This window comes from Puma concolor, chromosome B3 (genome assembly GCF_028749965.1).
Source record: "Puma concolor isolate L17-30 chromosome B3, mPumCon1.1.hap2, whole genome shotgun sequence".
NCBI classification, from domain to species: Eukaryota; Metazoa; Chordata; class Mammalia; order Carnivora; family Felidae; genus Puma; species Puma concolor.
The window spans coordinates 109,547,691-109,575,655 of NC_141672.1; the positions used below are offsets into that span (position 1 = coordinate 109,547,691).

The following is a 27,965-nucleotide window of genomic DNA, read 5'->3' on the forward strand; positions in this document are numbered from 1 at the left end:
ACATGCAACAATACTGAAGTACGTATTTAAAAAATATATAAAAATACATAATACAATTCTATATAGTCAAGCCCAGCACTCTCCAACAGAATTTACTACAATGATCAAATGGCAGTCACTAGACCACACGGCCATTGGACACTTGACTTGTGGCTAGAGTGAGGAACTGAATTTTAAATTTTACTATCTTCATTAAATTTAAATATCCTCAAGTATCTAATGGCTCGTGGGTTGGACATCAGTCTAGGCACTGAGAAAAATTCCAAAGGAAAATTACATATAGCCAAATTAAAGAAAGAGCATAAAAAATATTTTTTGGTGAAACATACCCCAGGTCATCATAGTTTATTAGTTCTTGTTTCCAAAGATTAAAAGCCAGGTTGTTTTTCAGTCATGTGAATAAACAAGGATTTCTGTTTTTCTATTTGCTTCCTGAGCCAATGAAACTTTGCCACAAACTTACAAAGCATACTTACATCTACTGGCTCATTTTATCCTGATTATTACCACCTTCTGGGGTAGACAGAGCAGGGATCATTTCTCCAAGTTCAGGGAGTTTAACTCCCTTGCCCAAATGTTCATGTTGGAAACTGGAATTAGCCTAGTTTCTCTGAGTGAGAAGCTCTCTAACCCCAATCTGGTCAGTAATTTAATGTTTTATACTGGCCCCACAACTCCTGTCAGTCCCCTCTCCTCCCAGCCCCTCCAGAAGTACTGGTCCAGCTTTCCAGACCTATTTCCGTAAATACTTGTATGTATGTATGTATGTATGTATGTATGTATGTATGTGTGCATACACACATACACACACACACACACACACACACACACACACACACACACACACACACTTTTTTAGCCAGGCCAAGGTCCCAGCAGTCTTTTTCCATGTAACATGTTTATTTCCAACTTCTCTGCCACTATTTCTGTTATTTCCTCTGCCTGGGGTGCTCCCCTTTCCTCATTCATTTATTCCCTTACTCACTTACATCACTCATGAGCTATATGGTCGACCCACCATGTAGCAAGCACCTGCTAGTGTGACTGGAGAAGATATTTTTCTGGATTCAAGGAACTTACAGAATAAAGAATATTTATTAAATTCCAACTATGTGTCAAACATTTTACATATAGACCTTCTCTCCTTAGAGCAACCCTACAGGGTAGATATTATCAGTCCCATTAAAGATGAGGAAACTGAGGGTTAGACAGGTTGGACCTTCACGGGTTTCACAGTGACCCAGCTGGGCCTGGCTGCAAAAGCAACAGGTTTTCTACCACTGAACGCCACTGTTCCTCCCATAAACTTACACTCTAGGTCCTATCCTATCCCACCTTCTCCATGATCTGTCCCAAGTTTTCCTGGCACACGGTACTTTCTCTAGACCCTTTCCTACTATAGCACCCAGTATCGGTACCAAATATTTCAACACCTGATCAAAGTCTATCTTGTACTGCCTCTAATTGTTTGGGGACTTTATGTGATAACTGCCTTGGCAGACAGAAAATACTGCATTTATGAATAAAGAACAGGAGACTCTTAGAAATAAGAAATATGATAGCAGAATTAACAACAACAACAACAAAAAAAAGACAGTTGCAAGGTAAAACTGAAGATAACTTACAGGAATTAGAAAAAAATGGAAAAATGGGTGGAAGAAAATTATACACAAAAATCATAAACAGATGTTCTAGAAAGGGAGACAAGAGAATACGGAGAGGGGAAAATCAAAGACATAATTCATGTTTCCAGAACTGAAGAACATGAATTGCTAGATGGAAGGGCCCACTGAATGCCCAGCACTATGAATGAGGAGACCAACAACTAAGGACATCATTCTGAAAATCCAGAACACAAGGGACACAAAGAAGCACCTCCAGGAGTGCAGAGAAAACAGAGCATCAAAGCCCTGACAGCATGGCACTAGACTCTTAACAGCAACACTGGAAGCCAGAAAGGAAAAATAGAGCTATGCTTCAAAACTCTAAGGGAAAGTGATTCCAAACCCATAACTCCAACAAAACCATCAACTGAGTGTAAGGGATGAAATACGAACATTGCCAAATAGGCAAGGTTTCAAACATCTACTTCCCATGTATCCTTTTCTCAGGAGGAGTCATGAAACAGGAGAGCCAGAGGAGAGATGGGAAGGCTGACAGCTCTCCAACAGGCCTCGAGAACAACCAATTCACTTTATGAAACAAGAGGAAGGGAAATGATACTAAGGGGAAGAAAAAACTGACAAAAATACATACTGGAAGAATGTACCTGGAAGGTAGGAAAGTAGGAATTAGCAGTAAGTACACAAAAAAAGGAGCAAAGAAAAACTAAGTAGAGAGGAAGGCCACGAGAGCCCTGAGGGAGGACTGCCCTCATCTGCCACTGGCTGCCCCCAGAGCCTGCTTGCCCAGTTATTTCTTGAAGTCTCTGAGCAACCTCAGAGATCGGAGTGTCTCTCTGATTATTGCCTTCCTTTTCATGTTAGGATACAGCTGACCTCTGAACAACATGGGTTTGAAATGCACAGGTCCACTTACACACAGAATTTCTTCCATAAATACAAGTACTGTAAGTGTATTTTCTCTTCCTGAGGGTTTTCTTAATAACATTTTCTTTTCTCTAGAATACATTATATAGTACACATACAAAATATGTGTTAACTGTTTGTTATCGGTAATGCTTCTAGTCATTAGTAGGCTCTTAATAGTTAAGTTTTGGAGGAGTTAAAAGTTATAACCCCCATATTATTCAAGGGTCACCTGCACATTTATTTTGCCTGCTAGAAAAAAAAAAAGTGGGGCAGAGAACAAGGAATTGCAAAACAAAATGTAACTTGGTATACACCACATGGCTTAGGTGTAATTAGCACATCGTCTAACAAGGACAATCAAGAACACTATAACCACTCTGGAACAACCAAGAACACTATAACCGCACTGGAAGGATACAGAAAGGGAAAATGTGCTTCTTGGAGGGGTGGGTTGGGACGGTGTTGATAAGAGAGCTAAGTAGTGAACCTTAAAAAGTCAAAAATATGACATTTAAAATGAAAAAAAAGTTAAGAAATAATTATATATGTATATTAATTAGAAATGTAAATATCAAAAAAAAAAACCCATCCCCAAATTATAAGTTGTTAGTGGTTGTTTCTAGGAACAGAATGAGAAGTAGGAGGGAAAGGTGTAAACAATGGTATTGTTCTGCATGCCTTGCTGTGACTATAAATAAATAAATAAATAAAAACAACTTCTTTGACATAGGCCATAGAAATATTTTTCTAGGTATGTCTCCTCAGGCAAGGTAAACAAAAACAAAACTAAGCTATTGGGAGTACACCAAAATAAAAAGCTTTTTGCATGGAAAAGGAAACCATCAACAAAACAAAAAGGCAACCTACTGATTGAGAGAAGGTATTTGCAAATGATATATCTGATAAGGGGTTAATATTAAAAATATATAAAAAACTTACACAATGCAATACCAGAAAAACAAATAATCCAATTAAAAAATGGGCAGAGGACTTGAACAGACAATTTTCCAAAAAGACATACAACTGCCCAACAGGCACATGAAAAGATGCTCAATATCACTAATCATCAGGGAAACGCAAATAAAAACCACAATGCTATACCATCTTGTACCTGTCAGAATGTCTACAATAAAAAAAAAAAAAAATTAACACACACACACAAAATAACAAGTGCTGGCTAGGATGTGGAGAAAAAGAAACCCTTGGGCAATGCTGGTGGGAATACAAATCAGTGCAGCCACTGTAGAAAACAGTATGCAGGTTCCTCAAAAAACTAAAAACAGAATTATCATATGATCCATCAATTCCACTACGGTATTCACCCAAAGAGAATGAAAACACTAATTTGAAAAGACATATGTACCCCTGTGTTTTTTGCAGCATTATTTACAATAGCCAAGATATGGAAGCAACTCACGTCCTTTGATAGATGAATGGATAAAGAAGATGTGATATATATACACACACACAAGGGACTATTATTCAGCCATAAAAAAGAAAGATCTTGCCATCTGCAACAACATGGATGAACCTAGAGGGTATAATGCTAAGTGAAATAAGTCAGAGAAAGACAAACACCATATGATTTCACTCATGTGTGGAATTTCAGAAACAAATGAACAAAGAAAAAGGAAAAACAAAAAAGCCCAGATTCTTAAATACGGAGAACTGGCGGTTGCCAGATAGGAGATGGGTGGGAGGATGGGTGAAATAGATAAAGGGAACTAAGAGTACACTTATCATGATGAGCACTGAGTAATGTAATTGTTGAATCATTATATTGTACACCTGAAACTAACAGTGTACATTATACTTTAAAAAAAGGAAAAGAAAACAATAAAAACAGCAGGATCTACCATTTATATATCTATTGTGTGTCAGTCACTTTATGCACATTCTCTAATAAATTCTCTCAACAACCCACTAAGGTAAGTTTTATTATCAATTATTACTTGCTGTCATAATGGCAATTCTAACCTCATAAGACTGTCACGAGAATTAAAGGACATTACACACTTCATTGTCTAGCAGAGTGCCTGGTATAAAGTTAAATTCAACAAAATGTTAGCTCTTATTATCTTCATTTGAAGAGAACAGACCCTGAGGGAGAAAAAAATGAATATAGGGCAAAGTAAAAAGCAGTTCAATTTGAATAAAGAACATGTGTAACAAACCAAGCACTACTAGATTGGAAACTAGATTAGAAAGGAACTTAAATGCTACATCTTAGATCATCGACAAGTATCTGCATGAGAATGTCACAAGTCTAGGTCAGGGGTTGACAAACTTTTCCTGCAAAAAGGCAAGCAGTAAATATTTTAGAGTCTGTGGGTTATATGGTCTCTGTTGTAACTACTCAACTCTGCCACTGAAGCAGGAAAGCAGTCCTCGATAACACATCAATTAATGCATGTGACCATGTAATAAACCTTTAGAGTAGAATTTTATTTACAAAACAAGCAGTGGGCTAGTGTGGCCAGCAGGCATTGGTTAGCCGACCTTTGATCTAAATGAAAGGTAAAAGAAAACCAGACCAAGGCAAGAGCAGTGCAAACAAAAAGGTAGAATAAATTCAGGAATGCTACAGAGACCAGGAGGTGAGCAATCTCTTCACCCTAACACATACACATGGCTTCTTGCGCCCAGTGCTCTCCAATTACTGCCTTACTTCTCTCCTCTTGTGGCAAACTTGTCATCTTCGTTTCCTCATCTCTCACTCATTCCTCAACTTGCCTCCTGTCTAACCACGACTGAAGCTACTCTTACAAAGCCACAACAAATGTCCTGTCGACGTCAAATGATTCTTTCCTCTTCATTTCCATTCCTTCCTAAAACTCTTTAGTCATTTACAACATTCTGTGGCCTCTTTCACATTAAGTTCTCAAGGTGGCAATCCTAATCTTCCTGTTGGCCTCCATTCAAAGGAGATATAATGCTCATATAATTTAAAGGCTTTTCTTCAAATCAGGAACTCATCTTCAGCGAGGATGGTTTTTCTGCACAAGTCTTTATGCCCTGTGTTGCCATTATATTAACTCCGGAGGTTGCACCATAGGTTTCATTGCTTCAGAAACGGGTTAGTGCATTGCTTGGTTTTGGGGATCCCCACTTCAGAATTGGGAGTGTCAATCTGCATGGTGCAGGACTCGTGAGACTTTTAATTTTTTAAGTTTGTTTATTTATTTATTTGGAGGAGGAAGAGCAGAGAGAGAGAGAGAGAGAGAGAGAGAGAGAGAGAGAGAGAATCCCAAGCAGGCTCTGCGCTGTCAGCGCAGAGCCCAGTGCAGAGCCCAATGCAGGGCTCAAACCCATGAACCTGAGCCAAAACCAAGAGTCAGCTACTCGACTGAGCCATCCAGGCACCCCAGGAGACTTTAATTTTTATAATATCTGGAAAAGCAGGTAGAAACAATGGGTAGAATTTTTCTTGTCATCCTCTCACTAAGGGAGTAGACGTTCCACATTCCTAGCTTTACTCAGAGTTTTCAGTTTTATCTTATTTGGAAGCAAAGTCATATTCTCTTTCCCTGTGTAAGCTTTAAAACACCAGCCCCTGCATCCTAGATCAAGAGCAGGCCAACTATGGCCTTCTTTTTGAGTTACAAATGGTTTTTATATTTTTAAATAGTTGGGGGAAATCAAAATAATATTTCATGACACGCGAAAATTGTATGAAGTTTAAATTTTGGTGTCCATGAAGAAAATTTTATTGGAATACGTCATTCCCATTCATTTATGTACTGTGCTATAATGGCAGAGTTAATAGGAGTTATAACAGAGAGCACATGACCTGCCAAGTCTAAAATATTTATTATCTTGCCCTTCACTGAAAAAGCTTGCTGACTCTTGGTCTAGCATCTAGGGTGTATATTTAGTCAAACTCTTTTCTAGGCATATATGTGCATATATGCATGCACATATGTATAAGACAGAGTATGTAGGTCATGTATCTTACATGTGCATGAGACAATGTACTTTCTTCTTGACTCTCTATTGTTTTGGTTTCTGTGACATCACTTTTTTCTACTTTTCCTTCTGCCTATTCCTTCTCATTTTCCTTTACTAGCCAGTGCCCTTTCCACTGTCCCCACCAGTTAGTCCTTCCTAGGGGTTTGGTCCTTGGCTCTTTTTTTGCCTTAACTACACACCTTCCTGAGGGTAGGGCTTCTTAAAGTGTGGTTATGGATCACCTGGACTGTTATCACTTGGGTTATATTAAAATTGTAAGTTCTTAGGCCAGAATTCAGACCTACTGAATCAGTCCTACCCCATCTTTAAGTGGGGCCCAGGAAACAATTTTTAAACAAGTTTTTTTTTTTTTTTATTTATGTATACGAAAAATCAAATGTGTGAACCACTACTTAAGCTTATGCTCATTTTCACCATTTTAACTATCAGTGATATGCTTATAACTAAAAATTATATATCCAACTCTGCCCCCTCTCTAGAACTCTTCCAGGAGTTGTCTCTAGGCACCTCCACTTAAATCTCATAGGCATAAACTCGAAATGCACAAAAGATGTCTTCCCAAACCTACTCTTCCTCCTCTGTTCTGTTCATTTTTTTTTTTAAGTTTTATTTATTTTGAGGTGGCAGGGAGGGAGAGAGAGGATCTGTGCTGTCAACACAGAGTCCAACACGAGGCTTGAGCCCATAAACCATGAGACTATGACCTGAGCTGAAATTAAGAGTCGTATATTCAACCAACTGAGCCACCCAGGAATCCTTTTCTCTCTTTCAATCAACAGTATCACCTTTCACCCTGCAGTCTAGTTCAGAAACCTGGGATCATTCTTGACACTTCCATTTCCTTTACCCATATCTAAAGACTGTTGATTCTACCTCCTGAATATCTTTTGCATGGATCCCCACCCTATCTATTCCCAGCCACTGCCCTGTTCTGGGCTCTCATCTTTACATCTCCAGGACTGTCACAGTAGACTTCTAACTGCAGGATGCCCTTACCTTTCCAAATCCACACTCCACAGTATTATCTTTCTAAACGTAAATTTATTAGCTCTCGCTTAATTTCAGCCAAACTGCACAACTCCAGAGGCTCCACTGCCCAGAACACAAAGTCTCCCAACTGGTATCTCCACTGTTCTCACATGCACCTCCTTCAGTGGCTTCCTAGTACCTGCAGAATAGTTTTAGCTCTTCACACTTCAAATGAAGCCTGCCCTATTCCAGCCATTGCCAAGCTCTAACCTAACATCTGGCCCTCCCACCACTACCCTCATCCTTTGTGTTCCAGATTTGTTTTTCTATAGGTGTTCCATTTGTCCAGGATGCCCCCTTTGCCTTCATCAGCTCAGTACATCTTTTTCTTCAAACTCCAGCTAAGGTGTCCCTCCTCTGTGAAGATTCTCCTGAGTTCTCTGGCAGAGATGATCATTAAAGCCAACTCTGATCTTGTACCAGTCTATGTTTATTATTCCACTTTCCACTAGACTTTGAGCAACTAACTCCTGCTAACTCTTTTATCCCTTGAAAGGTTGCTTGGTAGATGTACCTGAAATTGAAATGGGCCCAAATAAGTCAAGGATGACTCTACAGTTGGAGCCTGAGTACCTAGAAGTACTTAGGCTTCCATCAGTAGGGGCAAGGAAATCAGAAGAAGTAACCATTTAGTGAGGGAAAGGGTGAGAGACACTGGTTTCTGTAACAAACATGCTGAGCTTAGTACTAAGGCAGAATATCTAGGTGGACAGGTCCAACTAGGAACTGGAAATACAATATGCAAGTTCCAGGGAGAGATCGAGTAGGACCAGAGTGATGGATCTAGGGGAAGCTGAAGCTGTAATGGTTGACGAGATAATCAAGAGAGAATAATAAGCTAAGAGAAGAAGGCAAACAGCATTCTGAAAATCACGAGGCAAGAGAAAACGACACAAGGACAAGAAAATACCAGGAGAATGTAATGTTAGGAAAGGTGAGGGAAAACACTTTCCAGAAGGAAGGGAATTAAATTCTCTAGGAATGACTGAGGTTACCTGGTTTGAAAATAGTGCACTGGAGAAAAAAAAGTTTATAGACAGTATCTTTTCACCCTAAGCAGTGAAAGTATTTACATTTACTTAAAGCAACCTAAATGTTGGTTTTCCTTGACATAAAGTTAAAAGTTCAAACATCAAATTCTATTGGGGTTCTCCATGCACATATCCAGCATCAGAGACCACAGCACACCCCTAAGGGAGATCACACAGCTCTCTGACTACACAGTCAGAGCCATTCAGAATAGTAGACAGAAAACAAAGTCAAGATAAGTAAAATCTGATCTGGGTTATACCTGAAATAGGACCCAACTGTGCCATTTTCCCTAGCCATGGGAGAGGTTCTGGGCCAGGCTCAAAGAGAGACATCATGAGGTTTGATTTCTTCTTGCTGTCAGCTTGGGAGTAGAGCATTCCATGCCATTCAGGACTAGATGGAGAGAAGATGGAAGACCAGAAGAATGTCAAGCCTGGGACTGTAACGTTAACAGCTTGGAGCCTGGAGTCTGCTTCAGATTCTTTGTCTCCTTCTCTCCCTGCCCTCCCCCTCTAGCACTCTGTCTCTCTTTCTTAAAAATAAACATTAAAAAAAAAAAAAAATCACAAGGGCAGCAAATAGCCACAGAGGTCGGAAGGAGTAAGGGCTGCAACCTATGTTTCAGCTGCCTCCTTGAGTCATTCACAGCAACACCAACACAGGGAGTACTTCTAACAAAGGGCACAAAGCCATCACCCAACTCCGTTCCCGCCTCTCAAGGGGCCCCAAGGGATTCTCATATTCAGAGCCAGTACAAGTAACTCAGCAAATTAATACCTAATAAGAATTGTATTCTTCTTTTTGGACTAGGTAATTTTAACTCAAGTAGAAATGGAGCTTCATTTGAGTACTCCTAATCTCTTCATCTTCTATACCAGTCAACCCCAGGTGATGGCCAGAAGATGATCAGTCACTTCTTCTTTCCTAACAATAAGTATTATAGAGAGGGAAGCAGATGGCTTTGCAAATTTCAAGACTGCAGCACACGTGAAAGCTAGAAAGGTTTTCCTCATAGGGAAGGGTTATAGCACAGTGGTTATGAGCATGGGCTCTGGAGTCAGAATGCATAAGAACCCTGGCTCTTCGGTTTACAAGCTGTGTGACCCTGAGCAAGTTCCCTGACCTCCCTAAGCCTCAGTTTCCTCATCTATACAATAGGGATAACACTATATACAACTGTTGTTGTGAGGGATTTAATGAATTAATACATGTAAAGTGACTACAGGAGTGCCTGGCACATAATACAATGTTCAACCAATGTTCTTGGCATCTTTTTTCATTTAGTTCTACCTCCTCATTTTATAGCTTAAGGAGGCTGTGAATATTGCATAAGATAGTAAGCAGTAGCACTGTTATAACTAAGTCCAGATTTCCTAGATAAAAATAGAAAAGAGGAAAATAGAGAAAGGATATAAAAGCAATATAAATAAAAAAAGGCTCACTCTATATTGACTTTAGGGGATGATTTAAAGAGCAGTTTAGAAGGTGATGGTAGGTGGGAAGGGTATGGCAGGGAGAGGAAAAAGATGACAAGAATATTTCTATTTCCTTCAGAAGAGTCTAGGAAATCCTTCGCTTTGTAAATTGATTCTCCCTTTCATTCAACCAAAGGTAAACAAAGTTTCTTACCCTAATTGAACTATTGCCACCATTCCTTCCACTTTTAGGCTGCCATGGAGCAGGACACAAAAGTTGGGTATTTTGCCTGCAATCTGATTGGCTGAGTTTTCATCTTCATTGTCATCAGTTATTCCAGTACCCACCTCATCACCTTCTGTGAAAAGAAAACAGGTCAGACTGAGATTAGCTACAAAACTCCCAGACCCCAATTATACTCCTAGGCTGTTTCTAGCCTTGGAAGGAGAGTATTTGCTTATAAAGGAATATTGCTTATAAATTGCTTATATGGGAATAAATAAGAAAAATTCTTATTCTGGTTTTCTTCTATCCATATAAAAACCCATTTTCCCATATTATATGAATTCCATTTATATGGAACATCCAGAATAGGTGAATCTATTGAAACAAAAAAGACATTTACTGGTTACCTGGGCTTGAGGGATATGGGAAGCTAGGGGTTGACAGCTAAAAGGTTCCTTTTATGGTTGTGAAATTAAAACAGCAGAACCAGTTTCTTAGTATATTAGGCAACATTCAATTTTTATATAAAAAAAATTTTAAGCTTATTTATTTTTTGAGAGAGAGAGAGAGAGAGAGCATGCGCATGTGAGTGGAGGGAGAGGCAGAGAGAGGCGAGAGAGAATCCTAAGCAGGTTCTATGCTGTCAGCATGAAGCCTAACATGGGGCTTAAACCCATGAACAGTGAGATCCTGACCTAAGCCGAAATCAAGAGTCAGACACTTAACTGACTGAGCCACCCAGGTGCCCAAGACGTTCCTTTTTTTTTTTTTTTTTTCCTTAAATGTGTATTTTTGAGAGAATGTGAGCAGGGAAGGGGTAGAGAAAGAAGGGGACAAAGGATCCAAAGCGGGCCTGGCACTGACAGCAGACAGCCTGATGTAGGGCTCAAACTCACCAACCATGAGATCATAACCTGAGCCAAAGTCAGATGCTAAAATGACTGAGCTACCCAGGCCCCCATTCCATTTTTAAAAAATCCAATTCAGTAGGGGTGCCTGGGTGGCTCAGTTGGTTAAGCATATGACTTTCGATTTCAGCTCAGGTCACAATCTCAAACCGTGAGATTTGTGAGTTTGAGCCCCACATCAGGCTGTGCACTGACAGTGTGGAGCCTGCTTGGGACTTTCCCACTCTGTCTGCCCCTCCCCTGCTCATGCGTTCTCTCTCTCTCTCTCTCTCTCTCTCTCTCTCAAAACAAATACATAAACATTAAAAAATTAAAAAAAAACAACCCGATCCAATAACTATTCCTTTCCCCCAATTCTTCAGATCATAAGGTGCTTCATCTTTATAACCAGAATAGGAAAAGAACTCACCTTTGTTAAGTGCTATTGGTAGGACCAGATGTCTGGACAGAACTGGGGGACTAGAAATATCAGCTATATCAATAAATCCCACTATTTCCAAATCTGAAAAAAAATGGAATCAACACAATTAATTCATGCTATAGGGAAGTACATTATTTTCTACGTACTAGATTTCACAAATACAGTACTTAGGTGAGGAATTCAGATGCGCTGACTAGGAATGTTATTAGAAGTTTCTCTGGATGATTCATAATTTGCATTTTAAATAGCTGAAGAAATAATACTACATGCCTTTCATTTAATGATTTAAGTTATAAGACAAATCAGCTAGACTTTATTTTTATGAGGCTAGGTCCCCAGCCAAGACGAAAGCTTCAAGGTTGAATCCCTGTTTAGTCAGGGATGCTCTGGTCAGCAGGGGGCATCACAGTGTAGCACGTCCACCAAGCCACAGTCGCAGGAGGAACTGCCATCCTGGGACAGTAAAACTATCATTAAAAACATTTCTGTGAGAAAGAAATATATTATCTATAAACCCAAGGTAGCAGTATAACCATGACAATGATTGCTTTATAGAAGCTGTATTAAAGACCATGGGTATTTGTTGAAAACCTAATAGGTAAAAAATGAAAGTTTTATCCCAAAGTACTTTTTTTTTAAGTTTATTTTCTGATTATATAAATAGAAAAACTTGGAAAAACACTAAAAATTGTAAAGAAGAAAAGTCAGTCGTTCTTCACCGTCAAAGGAAACCTCTCAATATTTTATTGAATTGCTTTTCAAGTCTTTCTTCTAGGCACAGACATATCTATATTCTCAAAACGATTTTTAAAAAAAATCAGAGTCACAGTGAGTACGTTGTACTTCAAACACACCAGGAAATCTGCTTCTCTGGAGAGTTGTTGTCATTACCTTCTTCAGCTTAGTAACAAATGAATCAGCATAAAGCAGTCACATATTTTTCATTTGAGTAGCACAAGGCCTGCATTTTAAAGTAGCTTAAAAGGAGTATAAGCTATGGACAAAGATCTTGGACCAAAAGTTTATATGGAAAAGAAAAGACCAATTGAAAGGTACTTATAAAAAGAGAGGGGAGGGAGTAGAATCTAGATGGTCTGAAGGCAACAAAACACTTGACACAGCTTAACACAGTGTAGGAGCCACAGTGAGAGAGAGGGATGCCCTACTTCCAGACAGCCAGGAGCTTAAAGACACAAAAAATAAAAAGCCTTTGCACAGCCCTTCACTCTCAAGACTCCTTCAAATCTATACACCCATGAGTGAAATGAACATTTACTGTGCACTTAATTTTAATCATTTGTTGACTGAGCAATTATCTAGTAAACACCTATAAGCATCAGATACTGTGCTAGGCACTGAAGGGAGGACAATGATGATATAACGTGCACCCACCACCTCGAGGGGTACACCTACCAATAGGAGACAACTCTCCTCTCCACTCTTGTTAGGTTTGACTCACTTTGCCAATCTCAGCTAAGCACAGCACTATCAGCACGAACCAGGTAAAAGCAGTAGCACATCTCTTCCTTTTAGTCATAATATAAGCATCAGGGCTAAAGGGGTACAGTATATCAGAGCAGAGACCTCAGAGAGACCATGATTCATCTAAAGATTTCCATGCACCTAGGCAATCAGAATTAGAGGAAGTGATCTGTCCAGCATCACACAGGAAGAACCACACAGCCAAGTTTAGAAGCTAGCTCTTCACAGATGATCTTAATTATGATGCTAATCAATCTTAGCATCTCTTAAGAATTACTTCAAGGATATCATCACTAGTAAATCTGGTCATGATTTCTAACTCTATTTAATTTGTGGGCTATAGTCATCTAGGATTGGAGATTAATTCATGACCTCACCATGAAAGATTACCAGCCTGCCACCCCTTAGGCAATGCTTCCTCCCACCCAAAATATACATACTGGTGATGACAACAGCACCCTGGTATGAGAACTTACATTTCTTTTCAATCCTCTTGGATAGAGAAGAGTAGAAGTCAGAAGTTACAAGAAAGTAAGGATGACAGAAGAACTAAGAAGGAAGTTAAAAAACACATTACCTGTGTTGATGACTTTAGGAATGGGATCGATTTCCTCATCTACAACAAAAGGCTCTGGTCTGGGGAAGACTTGCACATCAGCAGTTAGATGGCCGCACTTGAGAACAGCATGGAAAGGCGTATATGCTAGATCTATTAGTTTTCTAGAATATGAGGATTAATTGTTATTAGAAGAGTAATATGATACATATTTTTTCATGTAATTTTTTCAAGATGCTAAGTTTATTTTCCCTTCAAGTTGATTCCAAAACTATGATCTGACCATTTGTGAAATAGAACAAAGTCTGACACTTTTGGTGAGCAAATTTCAATCCTGAATAGCCCAAAAGCAAATTAATCTTTTGAAACTGCTGAGTCGTTGTAAGGAGGTCAATATCTATAGACATCACTGATTCAGTCATGCCTAATTTAAAAGGGAATGAACTTTAAAAAATCACTACTACCATTAATTTTTACCTGACAATTGTGCAACTCGGGCAAAATAAAATAACAATTAGAAATAATGAAACAGATCTTATAGTGGAATATCAAATTATAACAACAGATTGTAAGAAGGCAAAAAAAGCTCAAAGGATATACTCACCCAAACATAGACTGTACATTTTTCAAGCACAGGGGGCCATCAATAGTAAAAATCTGCCCTTCACCATTGTTTAAATCTATGAGACGTTCAAGGCAATCCAAAGAATCAGTACTCTGAAGCTACAAGGCAAAACAGATGACCCTTGTAAAGTGGCACACAATGACAGATTATTATCAGCACACCAAGGTCAAACCCATCACAATAACACAGCCAATAAGTAATAGAAATGATTTTTTTAACAATGTGACAGAAAAATAACTATAACAATTTTGATTCAAGGTTACTAAGAGGAATGTTATATAAAATGATACCAGGAGAGCTATTTCATTCAGAAAGTTTTACAAAGATTCTCAGAAGTGACCACAGTTGGTATTTACAGTCTCTTTCCTCCAAGGCGTTTCTAACATCTTTTGGTGAGAACCATCATTATCTACATTCTACAGACAGAAAAACTGAGGTGAAGAAAGGTTAACTAACTTTCCCAAAGAAATGACAAAAGCAGGAAGTAGAGTTTAATAAAACATGTATCAGTAGTGTTACTTTACTGAAAAAGTTCAAGCACACTTCTGTCAACATTTCTGGTGGAATGGACATAAGAATTCCTAAACGAGAGAAATGTCTTAACACCAAAACGAACATTTTGACTTTTAGGCATCTGAAGAATCTCTGTGGGAAGTAGGACAAAACAACAAGTCCAGCTATGTTTCCCGAGATGGGCAACCTCTAAACCTCCAAAGAGCATTACAGACCTAGAGTCTTTTCAAATATAATTTAGTGACCAGCCTCAGCTGAAACCAATGGAGTTCAATGCTATAGTATACACAATATTACTATCAATGGAATATACTAAAAAATAAAATCCTAAGATGTATCTAACCAAACTAAAAAGAACTTGGTATTACCTCCTCCAAATTTGCCATGCACATGATGTATAACTTAGATGGGAAAGGAAAAGGTAGTGGAAACCTGTTGCTCTCGCTTCGTTGACTGTGAGTAGCTAGGGAATGCCGCAGTGACCCTCTACCAATGCCAAGACAGCCATCTGTCACCAGAACAACCTGTTTGCAAAGTGTGAGAGGAGGTTTGTACATGAAATAACATATTTATTTAAAGCAGTCTCATTTAGCAATGTTTTCATTTCTCCCTAATTGCACCTACACTGAAAAGCCCATCTCTTCAGGGAGATAAGCAAGAAGGTAAATAAATCTCAAAAACATTTTGTCAAGTGAAAGATGACACAATGTAGGACTCTATTTATATGAAGTTCTAGTACAGATGCAACAAAGCTAAGATAAATCAAACAGGAGACTTCAGGTATAGGCGGATAATGACTAGAAAGGGGGTTGAGGAAACTTCGTTGGATAACGGAAATGTTCTAGATCTATACTGGAATAGTGGTTACATAGGTGTATGTATCTGTCAAAACTCAGGGAACTACGTGCTTAAGATCTATGCATTTTACTGTATTTTATATAATTAAACATAAAAACTAGTACCTACCTATGAATACTTAAAATCATATAATCAATTCTTACTTAATTGTATTAAAACTAGAACTCGATCTCTTAGCTAAGGGGTGGGCCCCTATGGCACTGGACATCAAGAATGACATGAGGATCTATTTTACGTGGACCTAGGAAATCTGAACCTTGACACTATTTTCAGAGATGTTAAACTCTACCTGGTCAATTAAAAAGACCAGTGTTTCAGGGGTGCCTGGGTGGCTCAGTCAGTTAAGTATCCGAGTTCAGCTCATATCACGATCTCGTGGTTCGTGGGCTCAAGCCCCGTGTTGAGCTCTGTGCTGACAGCTCAGAGCTTGAAGCCTACTTCAGATTCTGTCTCTCTCTCTCTCAAAAAATAAATAAACGTTAAAAATATTTTTTTAAAAATGACAACTGTTTTAAAAATGTATTCATAAAAGCCATTTAACCAGACATGTATAAGACCTTTAAAATATATTCTTAATCAACCTGCAATTTGAAAAAGCCTTCCAACTATACCAACAATAGACAGTGGTTACAAATCATTTTCCTCATTGCTTCAGAGACCCTACAGGGTGGTAGACTTTCCAAGCATTCCAGAGGAGGACTGTTTTGGCTTTTCCTATTCTAGACTTGTACTTGATAAAACAGCCATTAAAGCAGTATTAGGTGACTGCAACCATGTGAAGTACCAAGATTGGCCCTTGTTTCTAAAGCCCAAGAATGCTCAATGGCAGTCTCCTGGAGGGATGTCATCTTTTGGGAAGATAGTTTATTACAAGGCAATGTCCTCTTCTATGAACAAATGCTATATAATGATTTACTTCTGCCCCTACTTTTTTCAGATGCTTTGTGATAGTGGAAATATTTCATGTAATATCAAAATGAGACAGACTTCACTGAGATAATGAAGACATAGTCCAGCTGTCTAAAACCTTGGTTAATAAAACTCCATGTTAAAACAAATCTATATGATAGCAACGGATTATAAAAACAATCACTAATAACTTCCACACCTAGCACACTGTTTTGGACCTGATTCACTCCAAAACTCATCAAACAAATCTAAGTGGATCCAGGCCTAGCCCCATGACCTCAGGGTACAGTACATCTCAAATTCAGATTCTTCCTTTTGCAAAGGAAGAAAAAATATTAAAAGGCAGAAGTCTGCATGGTACACAAGATCTTGCTTGTTACATATTTTCTGAATTTCTTCTCTAAAATGACTGAAGTAGCAAAGGAAACTGTGCTACCAGCTAGCTTCTAGTTCAGAAGATACTGACAACAAAATTTCATTTATTCAGTATATTGTTAGGACATTAGAAATTCTGTATGCACAGATTTACCAAATAAATGTTTATGAAGGTACCAAATATGTTTATTTCTGAAAATAAACTGATCTAAAGGCATTTATGGCATTTGCTAAAGCGATTTAACCTTTAGTAGCAGCTCAGGGTCTTCATTAACCCATGAGTTCATACTCTGTAAAACAGGGTGGTTTGACAGTAAGAAAAAAACCCAAAAACCAAAAAAAAAGTTGGGTTCATTAGACAGACTTCACACGCAATAAAACTCATCCTTCTTAGTATACAGTTCTAGGAATTCCAACAACTGCCTTTAGTGAGCAACGACTTCTACAATCAAGATAAAGGCTAGTTCTGTCCTGTCACTTTCCATTCTCCCTTGTGCTTCATTTAAGTCAATCCCCTAACCCATCCCTCACCCCCAGGCAACCACAATCTTAAAAAATAAATACCAGTTATGCCATTGACACTACTAAAGAATCCATGTTTGACCATATAATAAAAAATCATATGCTATGGCACACTGCCTGTTTTCGTAAATAAAATTTTATTGCAACACAGGCTTTTCATTTATTTACTTTTTATCTATGGTTGCTTTCATGCCATGACAGTGGAAATGAGTTGTCGTCACAGACATCTGCAACATCTAAAATATAGAAAAAGCTTGTTGGGGTGCCTGGGTGGCTCAGTTGGTTAAGTGTCCAACTCTTGATTTCAGCTCAGGTCATGATCTCATGGTTTGTGAGACAGCCCTGCAAAGCCTGCTTGGGATTCTCTCTCTCCCTCTCTCTCTGCCTCTCCCCAGCTCATGCTTGCTCATGTGTGTGCATGCGCTCTCTTAAATAAATAAAGTTAAAAAAAAAAAAAGAGAAAAAGAAAAAGCTTGCTGACTCCTGTTGTAGATTACTATAATTTTTCTGTTAGTGATTTTTTGTTTTCTCCTTTAAAATATGGTACCACTTCTCAAAGCACAAGCATATTCGTCGTTGTATTTTTTTGTTTTTGTTTTGTGCTTCACAGATATTACAGTTTTTACAAATCGAAGGTCTGTGGCAACCCTGCACTAAGCAAGTTTATCGGTGCCATTTTTCTAATAGTATTTGCTCACTTCGTGTCTCTGTGCCACATTTTGGTAATTCTTGCAATATTTTAAACTTTTTCATCATTGCTATCTTTGTTATGGTGATCTGTGTCAGTGATTACAACTTTCAGTTGACATCATTTTAGCAATATTTTTAAATTAAGATATGTATTTTTTTTTAGACATAATGCTATTATACACTAAATAGACTACAGTATAGTATAAACAATTTTATACATACTGGGAAAGCAAAAACTTCATGTGACTCACTTTACTGCAATATTAGCTTTATTCTGGTAGTCTGGACCGAACCCACAGTATCTCTGAGGTATGTCTGTACCTAATATTTATAGCAAACTTCCAATTCTCTTTTCATCTTAATACTCTGTTCTGATTTGATGCTAATGTGGACCCTGCTGTGGACTCTAAGTAAAGGGCAACAGATATATGACATTCATACTCCCCCCATTTTTAGACAACTCAGTTGAGATGGTTAAGTTTGCTAAACAAATGCTACAGTGAGATAATGAAGACAGAGTATAATGTACTGATGTTTATAATTGTATCATTCAAAATTATAATTACCCCTTCTAGGAAGTGTTCTAAAATTCAACTGTGAGCACTTCGTGTTTTATACAAACAATATTGGTTTGCAATAAGCCAATTTACTAGGAGAATGCTTTCCTCAAGGCATAATTTTGCTGTTTTCTGAGCATGGTAGTGTTGACTTAGTGCCTTCTTTTAAAAAGATACCAATCGTGTATAATGTAGTTTATAGAAATTACAATGCATGCTGTGTCAGAGCCTAAAGAAAATCGAAGCACCTCAGTGGTTAATGGTTTTAACTTAGGGCAATGAAAAAGAATTGATCATTACCTGGCAAGGAATTGCACCACCCCATTCTTGCTGAACAATATTGCAAACACCAACTAATGCAGATTCCAAGCAGGTTTTATCATAATCATCCATATTACTTAGGGCTTCCTAATTGAATAAAAGATAAAATTGCTCATTATTCTTTACTGTCTTAATCTGTTATTAGAAAACAACATAAACCATTCAAATCATGAATGTTACACAGGGGACATTGTGTTTCTGAGAGCCCAAAAGCATAGTTTCTCAAAGCAAAATGTTAAGACAGGCTTCCTCAACCACAAAGGACAATTAAAACAGCTTCCCCTTATTCTATTCTCTTATCAAGTATGAGTGAACAATCCACCAAGTTCATAGCTTTGTAAGGGAACCCTGAAGAAAGTAACTAAAATGAAGAACTTTTAAACACACCGAAAAAAATGACAAAAATTGAGTAGTAACTATATCCTAAACATCAACCTAGGCACTTTACATGCATTTAATTATCACAACACTGTAAGGTACAGATTATTAACCTATTTTTAAAATGAGGAAACTGAGGTACAGATTGATGAGGTAACTTTCCTAGGTCACATGCCTAGAGGTGGCAGAGTTTAGATTTAAACCCACTTAATTGGACTCTAGGGCTCCTGGTCTTAATCACTACTATGAACAACTTAGATAGTAATTCTCTAAATTTCAAAACTACTGAACATCCGAAAACTCTTAGTTTACTACTCATTTATAATAAATCCAGTGCAGGGGTGCTGGGGTGGCTCAATCAGTTAAGCATCTGACCTTTGATGGTGGCTCAGGTCATGATGTGGTTGTGGAATCAAGCCCCAGGTCGAGCCCTGTGTTGAGCTCCGTGCTGAGCTCATGCTCGCTCCCTCTCTATCTCAAAATAAATAAACTTAAAAAAAAAAAATCCAGTGCAATTTTTAAAAAGCTTTTAGGTAACATTAAGAAAGTGAGATAATAAAAGCAATGATTTAACAAAATGTTATTACTTATATTAAAAAAAAAATCACATTACACCGATCCTGGATTTCTAACCTACCCAGCAATTATTAACTATTTTCTTTTCTTTTATTGATTGATTTTGAGAGAGATAGAGCACACGCACGCATGCACATGAGCAGAAGGAGACAGAGAGAATCCCAAGAAAGCTTCAAGCCCAGTGCATAGCCCAACATAGGGCTCAATCTCACAACCCTGAGATCGTGACCTGAGCCAAAATCAAGAGTCAGATGCTTAACGAACAGAGCAACCCAAGTGCCCCTAAACTGTTTTAATTCAACACTTATTGACTATAAGCAAGGCACTATGCAAGGTACTGCTGGAAATATGATTTAGAGATGTTGTCAGAAAGTAAATTTTCTGGCATTTCACAGACATCTTTTGAACTGACACCTAACAATTAAGGTTTAAAAATTATACTTTCTTGCCATCTGTAAATCAAAGCTATTTACTGGAGAGGAAATATAATTTTGAATTACTCTAGAATAAAGGTTTTTATAAGAAGGGCCATTTTTCAACTACTTGGTTTATAGGAAAATAGAAAATAATCAAGTATTGCACCTAAAGACCTTGAATTTTAGAAAATGGGGCACTACATCTTCACATGCTCTCCTTTCCACAGAAAAATTCCAGAAAACCGAGAGAAGAAAATAAAGTAACAACTCACAGCTCGAACTCATAGCTCTACCAAAGGCATAAGGCTTACAGTTTATGAATCTTTGTTTTACAGATATTTTATCTATAAACTTAACATTAAATAATCCCAAATTCTAAATATTCAGCCCAATATGGTAACACTGTTTTCCTCCCTAAAAATTTGAGCCTTGGATTGCAAACACTTATTCCTTTTTGTACCTGAAGTGTGTTGTAATCTCTTGTGAAGGGAACCATCAGCTCCCAGAGTGATGAAAAAACCACCAGGGCTGTAAACTCGAGCTTATAATTTGTGGCCATGTGCTCAAACAGCATCGTCAAACCATGGGCGGCTAGGTGCTTGCGTTGATATTCTTCAGACCCCTCAATAGACACAGGTCGGGTCATGGAAAGGGATACGTCCATTACCACCACTGTTGGCATGATGAAAGTGATCCCAGTGTTCCCAGTCCGAGTGCAAACACACAGCTACGAACAGAAAAATGCTGTAGAAAATAAACATGATTAGGTCTCACATGTCACAGAGAGAAAAAGGTTTTTTGTTTTTTGTTTTTACCCCACCATAATTTTAACCAAACTTTGCAGAAATGGGTGAAGGCAAACCACATTTAAGTTGAGGTGAAGGCAAATCTGTGGAGAGTTCAATGGGAAGGAAGCAAGCAGCTTAGTTCCCTGTGAGGAAGACTCCTAGAATCACCCACTAAATGGCCATAAATCAAGGACCACATAAGTATTTTTCTTGTTTTTAATTTATTTATTTATTTTTAGAGACAGAGAGGCACACATGGTGGGGGGAAGGCCCGAGAGAGGGGGAGAGAGAAAATCCCAGGCAGGCTCCACACTGTCAGCACAGAGACAGATACCTGGCTCAAACTCACAAACCATGAGATCATGACCTGAGCCAAAGTCAGATGGTCAACTGACTGAGCCACCCAGGGGCCCCGGGCATTATTACTATCTTAATGAATACAGCAGTATTTGTATATGTGTTTATTTAATTATCGTGTTGCTTGGTGCCCTTTTTTTATTAAAATGAATGCAAAATATAAAAATGAAAGGGTTAGAAGAGTCATAATCCAAATCAGACAAAGCTGGAAATCATTAACTATTACAAAAGCAACACCCTCAGTAGCATGCACTGTACATAAATCAGGCAACAGTACTTTAATTGAAGGAAAAGAACAAAATTAAAGAATGTGAATGACAGCTGGCATTATCTCATGAAATTGTGTATAAAAGTCAATATGCAGAATAAATGGAGAAAACATTTCTATTCTCAAAAATAAAGAACATAGTTCATAGATATACAGACCTGTTCATGGGGACACAGCTTGCTGCTACTGTTACTAAGCAAACTACATTCTATTGACATAATCAAATCTCGTATAGCTATAAATAAAAGACACATATGTAAATATGAAAAATATTTACACAAAATACCAGTAACTGAGAAAAGCAGGTCATAGCATTCTATGTATATACTGATTACAACTTCATAAAAATTATACTGCATATACAATTAGGGAACACACTGGATGGATAATACTCATTAAAAAGTCATCAGTTTCTTTTTTAGAACTTTCTTTAAACACACTTAACAGTAGCCAGGCTGCTTGTTTCATTAAAATATCCAACTGCTAATGTGTGATATTCTAAAATTCCATTTCTACATAGGCTGCTGGGAACTTAGAACATACTGGTTCAGGGAAGCAATGTTATAAATGGGAGTCAGGGACTCAAGTAGGAAAAGCCTTTTTACCACATAGTGGCCCGAGATACATTTCAAATACAGTAATGCCTCATGTATCTAACATCAATAAAGATTAAATGAGAGATATAAATTACTTTTCCAGACTCCTCAAGATTCTAAAATGTTGGGGCACCTGGGTGGCTCAGTCAGTTAAGCGTCCAACTTCAACTCAGGACATGATCTGTGGTTCAGGGGTTTAAGCCCCGAGTGGGCTCCATGCTGACAGTGCAGAGCCTGCTTGGGATTCTCTCTCTCTCTCTCTCTCTCTCTCTCTCTCTCTCTGCCCCTCACTGACTCATGCTTTCTCTTTCTCTCAAAATAAATAAATACATAAATAAGTAAACTTAAAAAAAATTCCAAAATGTTTCACCATTTTGATAGACAAAATTAAAATGTGTATCTTTCTTCTCTGCCTCATTAAACACTGTGTGCTGAACATAATTTATCTCTTATGATGACTTGGCATCACCCGTCTAAACACCAATACTGCCTAACACCCTGGTACTCTGATAGGTTTCTTTACACCAACATTCCCCCAAGTACGTGCTGCGGAACACTGTTCTGGAGAAATGCTCCAAGAAAAATGAGTTCCAGCCTTATTAAAGATGTTGAAAAGTACCAGCGCAAAGAATTCAGTTTAATTTGCTAACCCTGTGTTTCCCATTTTACCTTTTTCTACATAATTATCATTAAGGTCTCAAAAAACAGGGCTTATATAGAACATACACAGAAACAATGCCTTAAGAAAGAAAAAAAAAAAAAAAAGAAACAATGTCTTATATTCAAGGTATCCAGGCTGTTGTGGTTTGTTTTGGTGTCTTTTTATAATTAATTTTTAGGGGCGCCTGGGTGGCGCAGTCGGTTGAGCGTCCGACTTCAGCCAGGTCACGATCTCGCGGTCCGTGAGTTCGAGCCCCGCGTCAGGCTCTGGGCTGATGGCTCAGAGCCTGGAGCCTGTTTCGGATTCTGTGTCTCCCTCTTTCTCTGCCCCTCCCCCGTTCATGCTCTGTCTCTCTCTGTCCCAAAAATAAATAAACGTGGAAAAAAAAATTATAATTAATTTTTAGCCTATAAGTTTGCATTCTACTTTCCTCAGTAATCCCCTGTAATCATCCTCCTCTTTCTAATTTGCTGCTTCTTGGCTACTATGGGCTGGAAAGTCAGGTAATCAAGCTTGTTAAAACTGCGTCCTGGGGCGCCTGGGTGGCGCAGTCAGTTAAGCGTCCGACTTCATCCAGGTCACGATCTCACGGTCCGTGGGTTCGAGCCCCGCGTCAGGCTCTGGGCCGATGGCTCAGAGCCTGGAGCCTGTTTCCGATTCTGTGTCTCCCTCTCTCTCTGCCCCTCCCCCGTTCATGCTCTGTCTCTCTCTGTCCCACAAATAAATAAAAACGTTGAAAAAAAAATTAAAAAAAAAACTGCGTCCAAAGTCAAGCGGGCTCTCAGAGTCTGTGGGTTTCTTCTCGTATCAAATGTATGGGCTTAGGTGTGTCAACTTGGTAATATTTCACCTCCTCAGTCTTTTTTATTTCCTTTCTGGGTCTTAGCTGTGTTGTTCAAAAGGGGAGGTCCTGTACAATATCGGTTCAACTATACTACATTAGGCCATAAATTCAATAAAAGGGCACTGCCCACCAATGGTCTCCTCAGAACCTATCACAGTAACTGGCACATAGTGTGAGCTAGACAAATGTTTCATAATGACTACCCCTCATCATCAGATGTAACATTAATTCTTTGGCAAAACACATGATAAATTTTAACTCTGGACACTAGGAACACATTTCCTTCTCTCCTCATTCAATCAGAGATACTAGGGACACCTAAGCCTCTTCCCACAAGTAGAATCTCATGGGTAGACCTATTCATGCATAGAGGCCTACCTGTTACTGAAAGTTAGGGATTATGGGAAGTACTTTCTCAACTCTTAGAGGAAACTGAGAAACAGGCTACAAAGATTTAGATCAGGTACACGAAAGCATCTCTATCCCACGAAATCGGTTGTAACACCGCACTGGGCGACCACGGCTGGCAGTCCTGCCTTCTCTGCGAACACCTCGAGTGCTGGCTCTTTCTCCTTACTGATGTATGTGTGTCCATCCACCTTCTTAATAGTGGCAATGTCATGGGAAACCATTTTAGTACCCAGGTTGTAAGCACAGAAGTAAAAGAGGGAACTGCATGTTCTTGAAGGATGATTCACTCAATCTAGCCCCGATTAAAAAAAAAAAAAAAAAAAAATCCTGCCCACCACAGTCCAGCAATTTTGTGAGAACGCGAAGCATTTCTCACTTGGGGCTAATGCTCACCTCCCCGCCCCACCCCCGCCTTTCCCCATAAGTACTGTTTACATACATGGCTAAAGACAACTGTAGGTCTCCTTTCTCAAGGTCAGTCTACTGCTGAGAATAGACCCTAGCCACCTGATTTGGCCTTAGGGCCAAGTCACAGAAGTACACATTTGCAATTCTTCCCAGCAGGTGACAATTGGCTCCTTCGTAAAGAATTGGTTCTCAGCAGTTTTGATTCCACTCGGATTTTTAGGCGCCCGCCCATTCACGTTCGGGTCCTCACCTACCCTCAGGTTTCTGAGTCAGCCTGACTTCCCTTGCCCTGAGGTTCTCAGATACAACTTCATCTCGAAACCTTCAGCCTGGAAATACAGCACGCCTGCATTTGAATCGCAGCTGGAGGGGTGTATTTTTACCTTAAAATCAGCCCCAAACAAAATTTTTTATCGGGAAGTCTCTCATGGGTAGAGGGGACGAACAGGGCCCAGGGAAGGGCCGAAATCGCGGTGTTTACGCGCGGCCGACGACCCCGAGCGGCGGAGCGAGGGGAACCCGGGAGCAGACGCCGCGAAGCAGGGCCCGGAACTGGTGCCGCAGAGACCGCGCGGGGCGGCGGAAAGGCCGGGCGCTGGCTCCGCGTGGTTCCTCACCCCTGACCCCTACTCCTGCAGCTCCAACAAGCAACGAAGGACGGCCCGAGACCGCAGCCGCCTCCACTCACCCCGCGCCCATCGCCGGCGCAGTCCGTCCGCGTAAACTTTCCGCCCGTGCACCACGGCCGGAACTATAGTGCCGCGCTACAGAAGGGAAGCCTGCGCCAGACGGCTCACGGGGTTGGGGCGGGGCTTTAAGGCCTGAGGGGCAGGACTCTGGCGCAGTTGGGCCGCTAGGGGGCGCGCCTTCATCTCTCCTTCCCTCCCCGTCCTTTCTCGGGCGCTTCCCTTTTTACCCCTGGCCTCCTGGCCTCCTGGCCTCCTGGCCATCTGCCCACCTGGCCACCTGCCCACCTGCCCACCTCCTCCCCTTTCTGGTAACTCTGAGCTCTTCACACTCCTCTCGCCTCACGCACCTAGGCCCGTTGGTGCACCAGCCTCTCCCTCGCTGGCACTTGTTCCTCGTCGCCCGCACTCTTCAGCCCCCTCAGTCAATATCCTACGAACCAGTTGACAGTATCCTCTCCAAACTGTTTTTTAACTGCAATTCCTAACGGCTAAGCACATTTTTTTTTTTTTTTTTTTAGCTGACCTGAGCCAGTTTACAAGTCAAGACTTTCTCTCTTGGTCTCCTCAGCGCGAGACTCACCTTATCCCCCCACCCCGATTCCTTCTTTAAGGGAAGGGGGGGGGGCGAGGGGGCGGGGGGAAGGTTCAGTGGGCTCTCCCTACAATACCAGGTGCATTGCACTTAAACTTACCCGTGAGGCACCATGAGCCCTCGCCTGCCTCACCTCTGGCCGCCTGGTGTCCCACAGCAACCTGTGGGCCAGGTCTAGCCACGTAGGGAGCCAGGAAATGCCAGCTAGAAATAGGCCTGAATGGATGCCATCAGGCCGTGGGTAGATGTGGTTCAAAAAATCATGTTGTACCACACAGGTTACAAGTGAGAACAGAAAAAGGCCTCTGCCTCTTTCTTTTAGTTGGTGGGATGGGGTGAATTGGGGCAGGGGTGGGAGGGGTGGAGGTTGAGTCCAGGAGGGAGGATGCTTTGAACTGAACCACCCAGTCTGTCTGACTTTTCACAGCTTGTTCTGTGGGAGAGTACAGGGTCCAGTTGATGGGGTTTGGGGAGATGGGGGTTCTGAGCTGACGGCCAAGAAAGAATTCTTGAAGACATCTTTGGTGCAAAAAAGGTGATTTTCTTAAAGCATGGGGACAGGGTTGTGGGCAGAAAGAACTGCACTGTGGTTGTGAAGAGTGACTTGTTATACACTATGGGGCTGGGAGAGGTGAGGTCAAGAGGAAGTTTCTTTTTTAAAAAAATTATTTTGGGGCGCCTGGGTGGCGCAGTCGGTTAAGCGTCCGACTTCAGCCAGGTCACGATCTCGCGGTCCGTGAGTTCGAGCCCCGCGTCGGGCTCTGGGCCGATGGCTCGGAGCCTGGAGCCTGTTTCCGATTCTGTGTCTCCCTCTCTCTCTGCCCCTCCCCCGTTCATGCTCTGTCTCTCTCTGTCCCAAAAATAAATAAACATTGAAAAAAAATTAAAAAAAAATTATTTTAATGTTTATTTATTTTTGAGAGATGGAGAGACAGAGCATGAGTGGGGGAGGGGCAGAGAGAGAGGGAGACACAGAATCCAAATCAGGCTTCAGGCTCCGAGCTGTCAGCACAGAGCCCAACATGGGGCTCGAACTCACAGACTGTGAGATCATGCCCTGAGCCAAAGTCAGATGCTTAACATTTAACCAACTGAGCCACCCAGGTGCCCCAAGAGGACTCACAGATTACTGGAGGCCTATCTCTTGTCAAGCTAAAATTGTTTTTCCCTCTAGCAAAGTATTAACATTAAGACAGTAGGGAGTTCCTGGAGTTCTACTCTGCCTGCCTCAAGTATATGTCGATGCCTGCAGGTTATAAGGAAATTTAATTTTACCTGCCATTTCCTTTTGACTTTGTTCCCCCTATCACTATGGAGGGGTGATGTTGGGGCTCCAGGAAACTGAGTCTATAGTTTACTGGAGATTAGGTTATTGATAAGATTGCCTTTTCCTTGTAATTTACTAAGATATTTGTATACTGATGGAGACCCTATCAGTTTAACCATTTGTTTTCTGTCCTTTCCTTTGTCCTTGGGCAGCCAGGAGTGCCTGAGGAATATCACACATTTGTCACCTGTAGGGGGAGGGTATGCTAGCTTGTACTTTGCCCTCAGTCTGCCTTATGGTCCCTCATCACATTTGCTTATAGTTCTTTCTTCTTCTTCTATCCAAGGTGGCAGAAGAGGAGTCAGTCCCTGGGAATGTCCCTGCCAGCACCAAGGCCCAAACACCTACAGACTGTCCTTTTTGTTTCAGAACTTCTTTCCCCAACTTGGCCAGCCTCGCTGTCTCAAAACCTTACAATGCTTGAGCATAATGAGTAAGTAAGGCTGCTTTCTGATTACTTAGTCACCATTTCTTTTTTTATTTTTTTAAATGTTTATTTATTTTTAAGCGAGAGAGAGGGAGGGGAGGGGCAGAGAGAGAGAGAGGGAGACACAGAATCTGAAACAGGCTCCAGGCTCCCATCTGTCAGCACAGAGCCCAATGTGGGGCTCAAACTCTGAACGGTGAGATCATGACCTGAGCCGAAGTCGGATGCTTAGCCAACTGAACCACACAGACACCCCTACTTAGTCACAATTTCTAACTTTTTCCCTAG

At 40.2% G+C, this 27,965-nt stretch overlaps 2 protein-coding genes across 3 annotated transcripts in view; one reads left to right on the top strand and one right to left on the bottom strand.

Moving 5' to 3' along the window:
- The window catches only part of INTS14 (integrator complex subunit 14), a 30,689-nt gene extending 5,259 nt beyond the window's left edge, over positions 1–25,430 (bottom strand). Inside the window, exons 1-9 of one of the 2 annotated variants that reach the window (XM_086710977.1) lie at positions 25,331–25,430; positions 20,770–21,053; positions 18,919–19,026; positions 15,076–15,231; positions 14,174–14,292; positions 13,591–13,733; positions 11,520–11,612; positions 10,191–10,335; positions 8,821–8,954 (exon numbers count right to left, since the gene is read on the bottom strand). In XM_086710977.1, the coding sequence (XP_086567103.1) occupies positions 8,821–8,954; positions 10,191–10,335; positions 11,520–11,612; positions 13,591–13,733; positions 14,174–14,292; positions 15,076–15,231; positions 18,919–19,026; positions 20,770–20,991 (1,120 nt within the window). In that variant the 5' untranslated portion in view covers positions 20,992–21,053; positions 25,331–25,430. Of the gene's footprint in view, positions 1–8,820; positions 8,955–10,190; positions 10,336–11,519; positions 11,613–13,590; positions 13,734–14,173; positions 14,293–15,075; positions 15,232–18,918; positions 19,027–20,769; positions 21,054–25,025 lie in introns of both variants that reach the window. The other variant, XM_025919515.2, reaches the window with a different exon arrangement.
- Positions 25,431–26,340: 910 nt separating this feature from the next.
- Positions 26,341–27,965, top strand: part of SLC24A1 (solute carrier family 24 member 1) — a 41,028-nt gene continuing 39,403 nt past the window's right edge. Inside the window, exons 1-2 of the mRNA XM_086710984.1 lie at positions 26,341–26,458; positions 27,537–27,683. The gene's annotated coding sequence lies outside the window, so the exon portion shown is untranslated. The remainder of the gene's footprint in view (positions 26,459–27,536; positions 27,684–27,965) is intronic.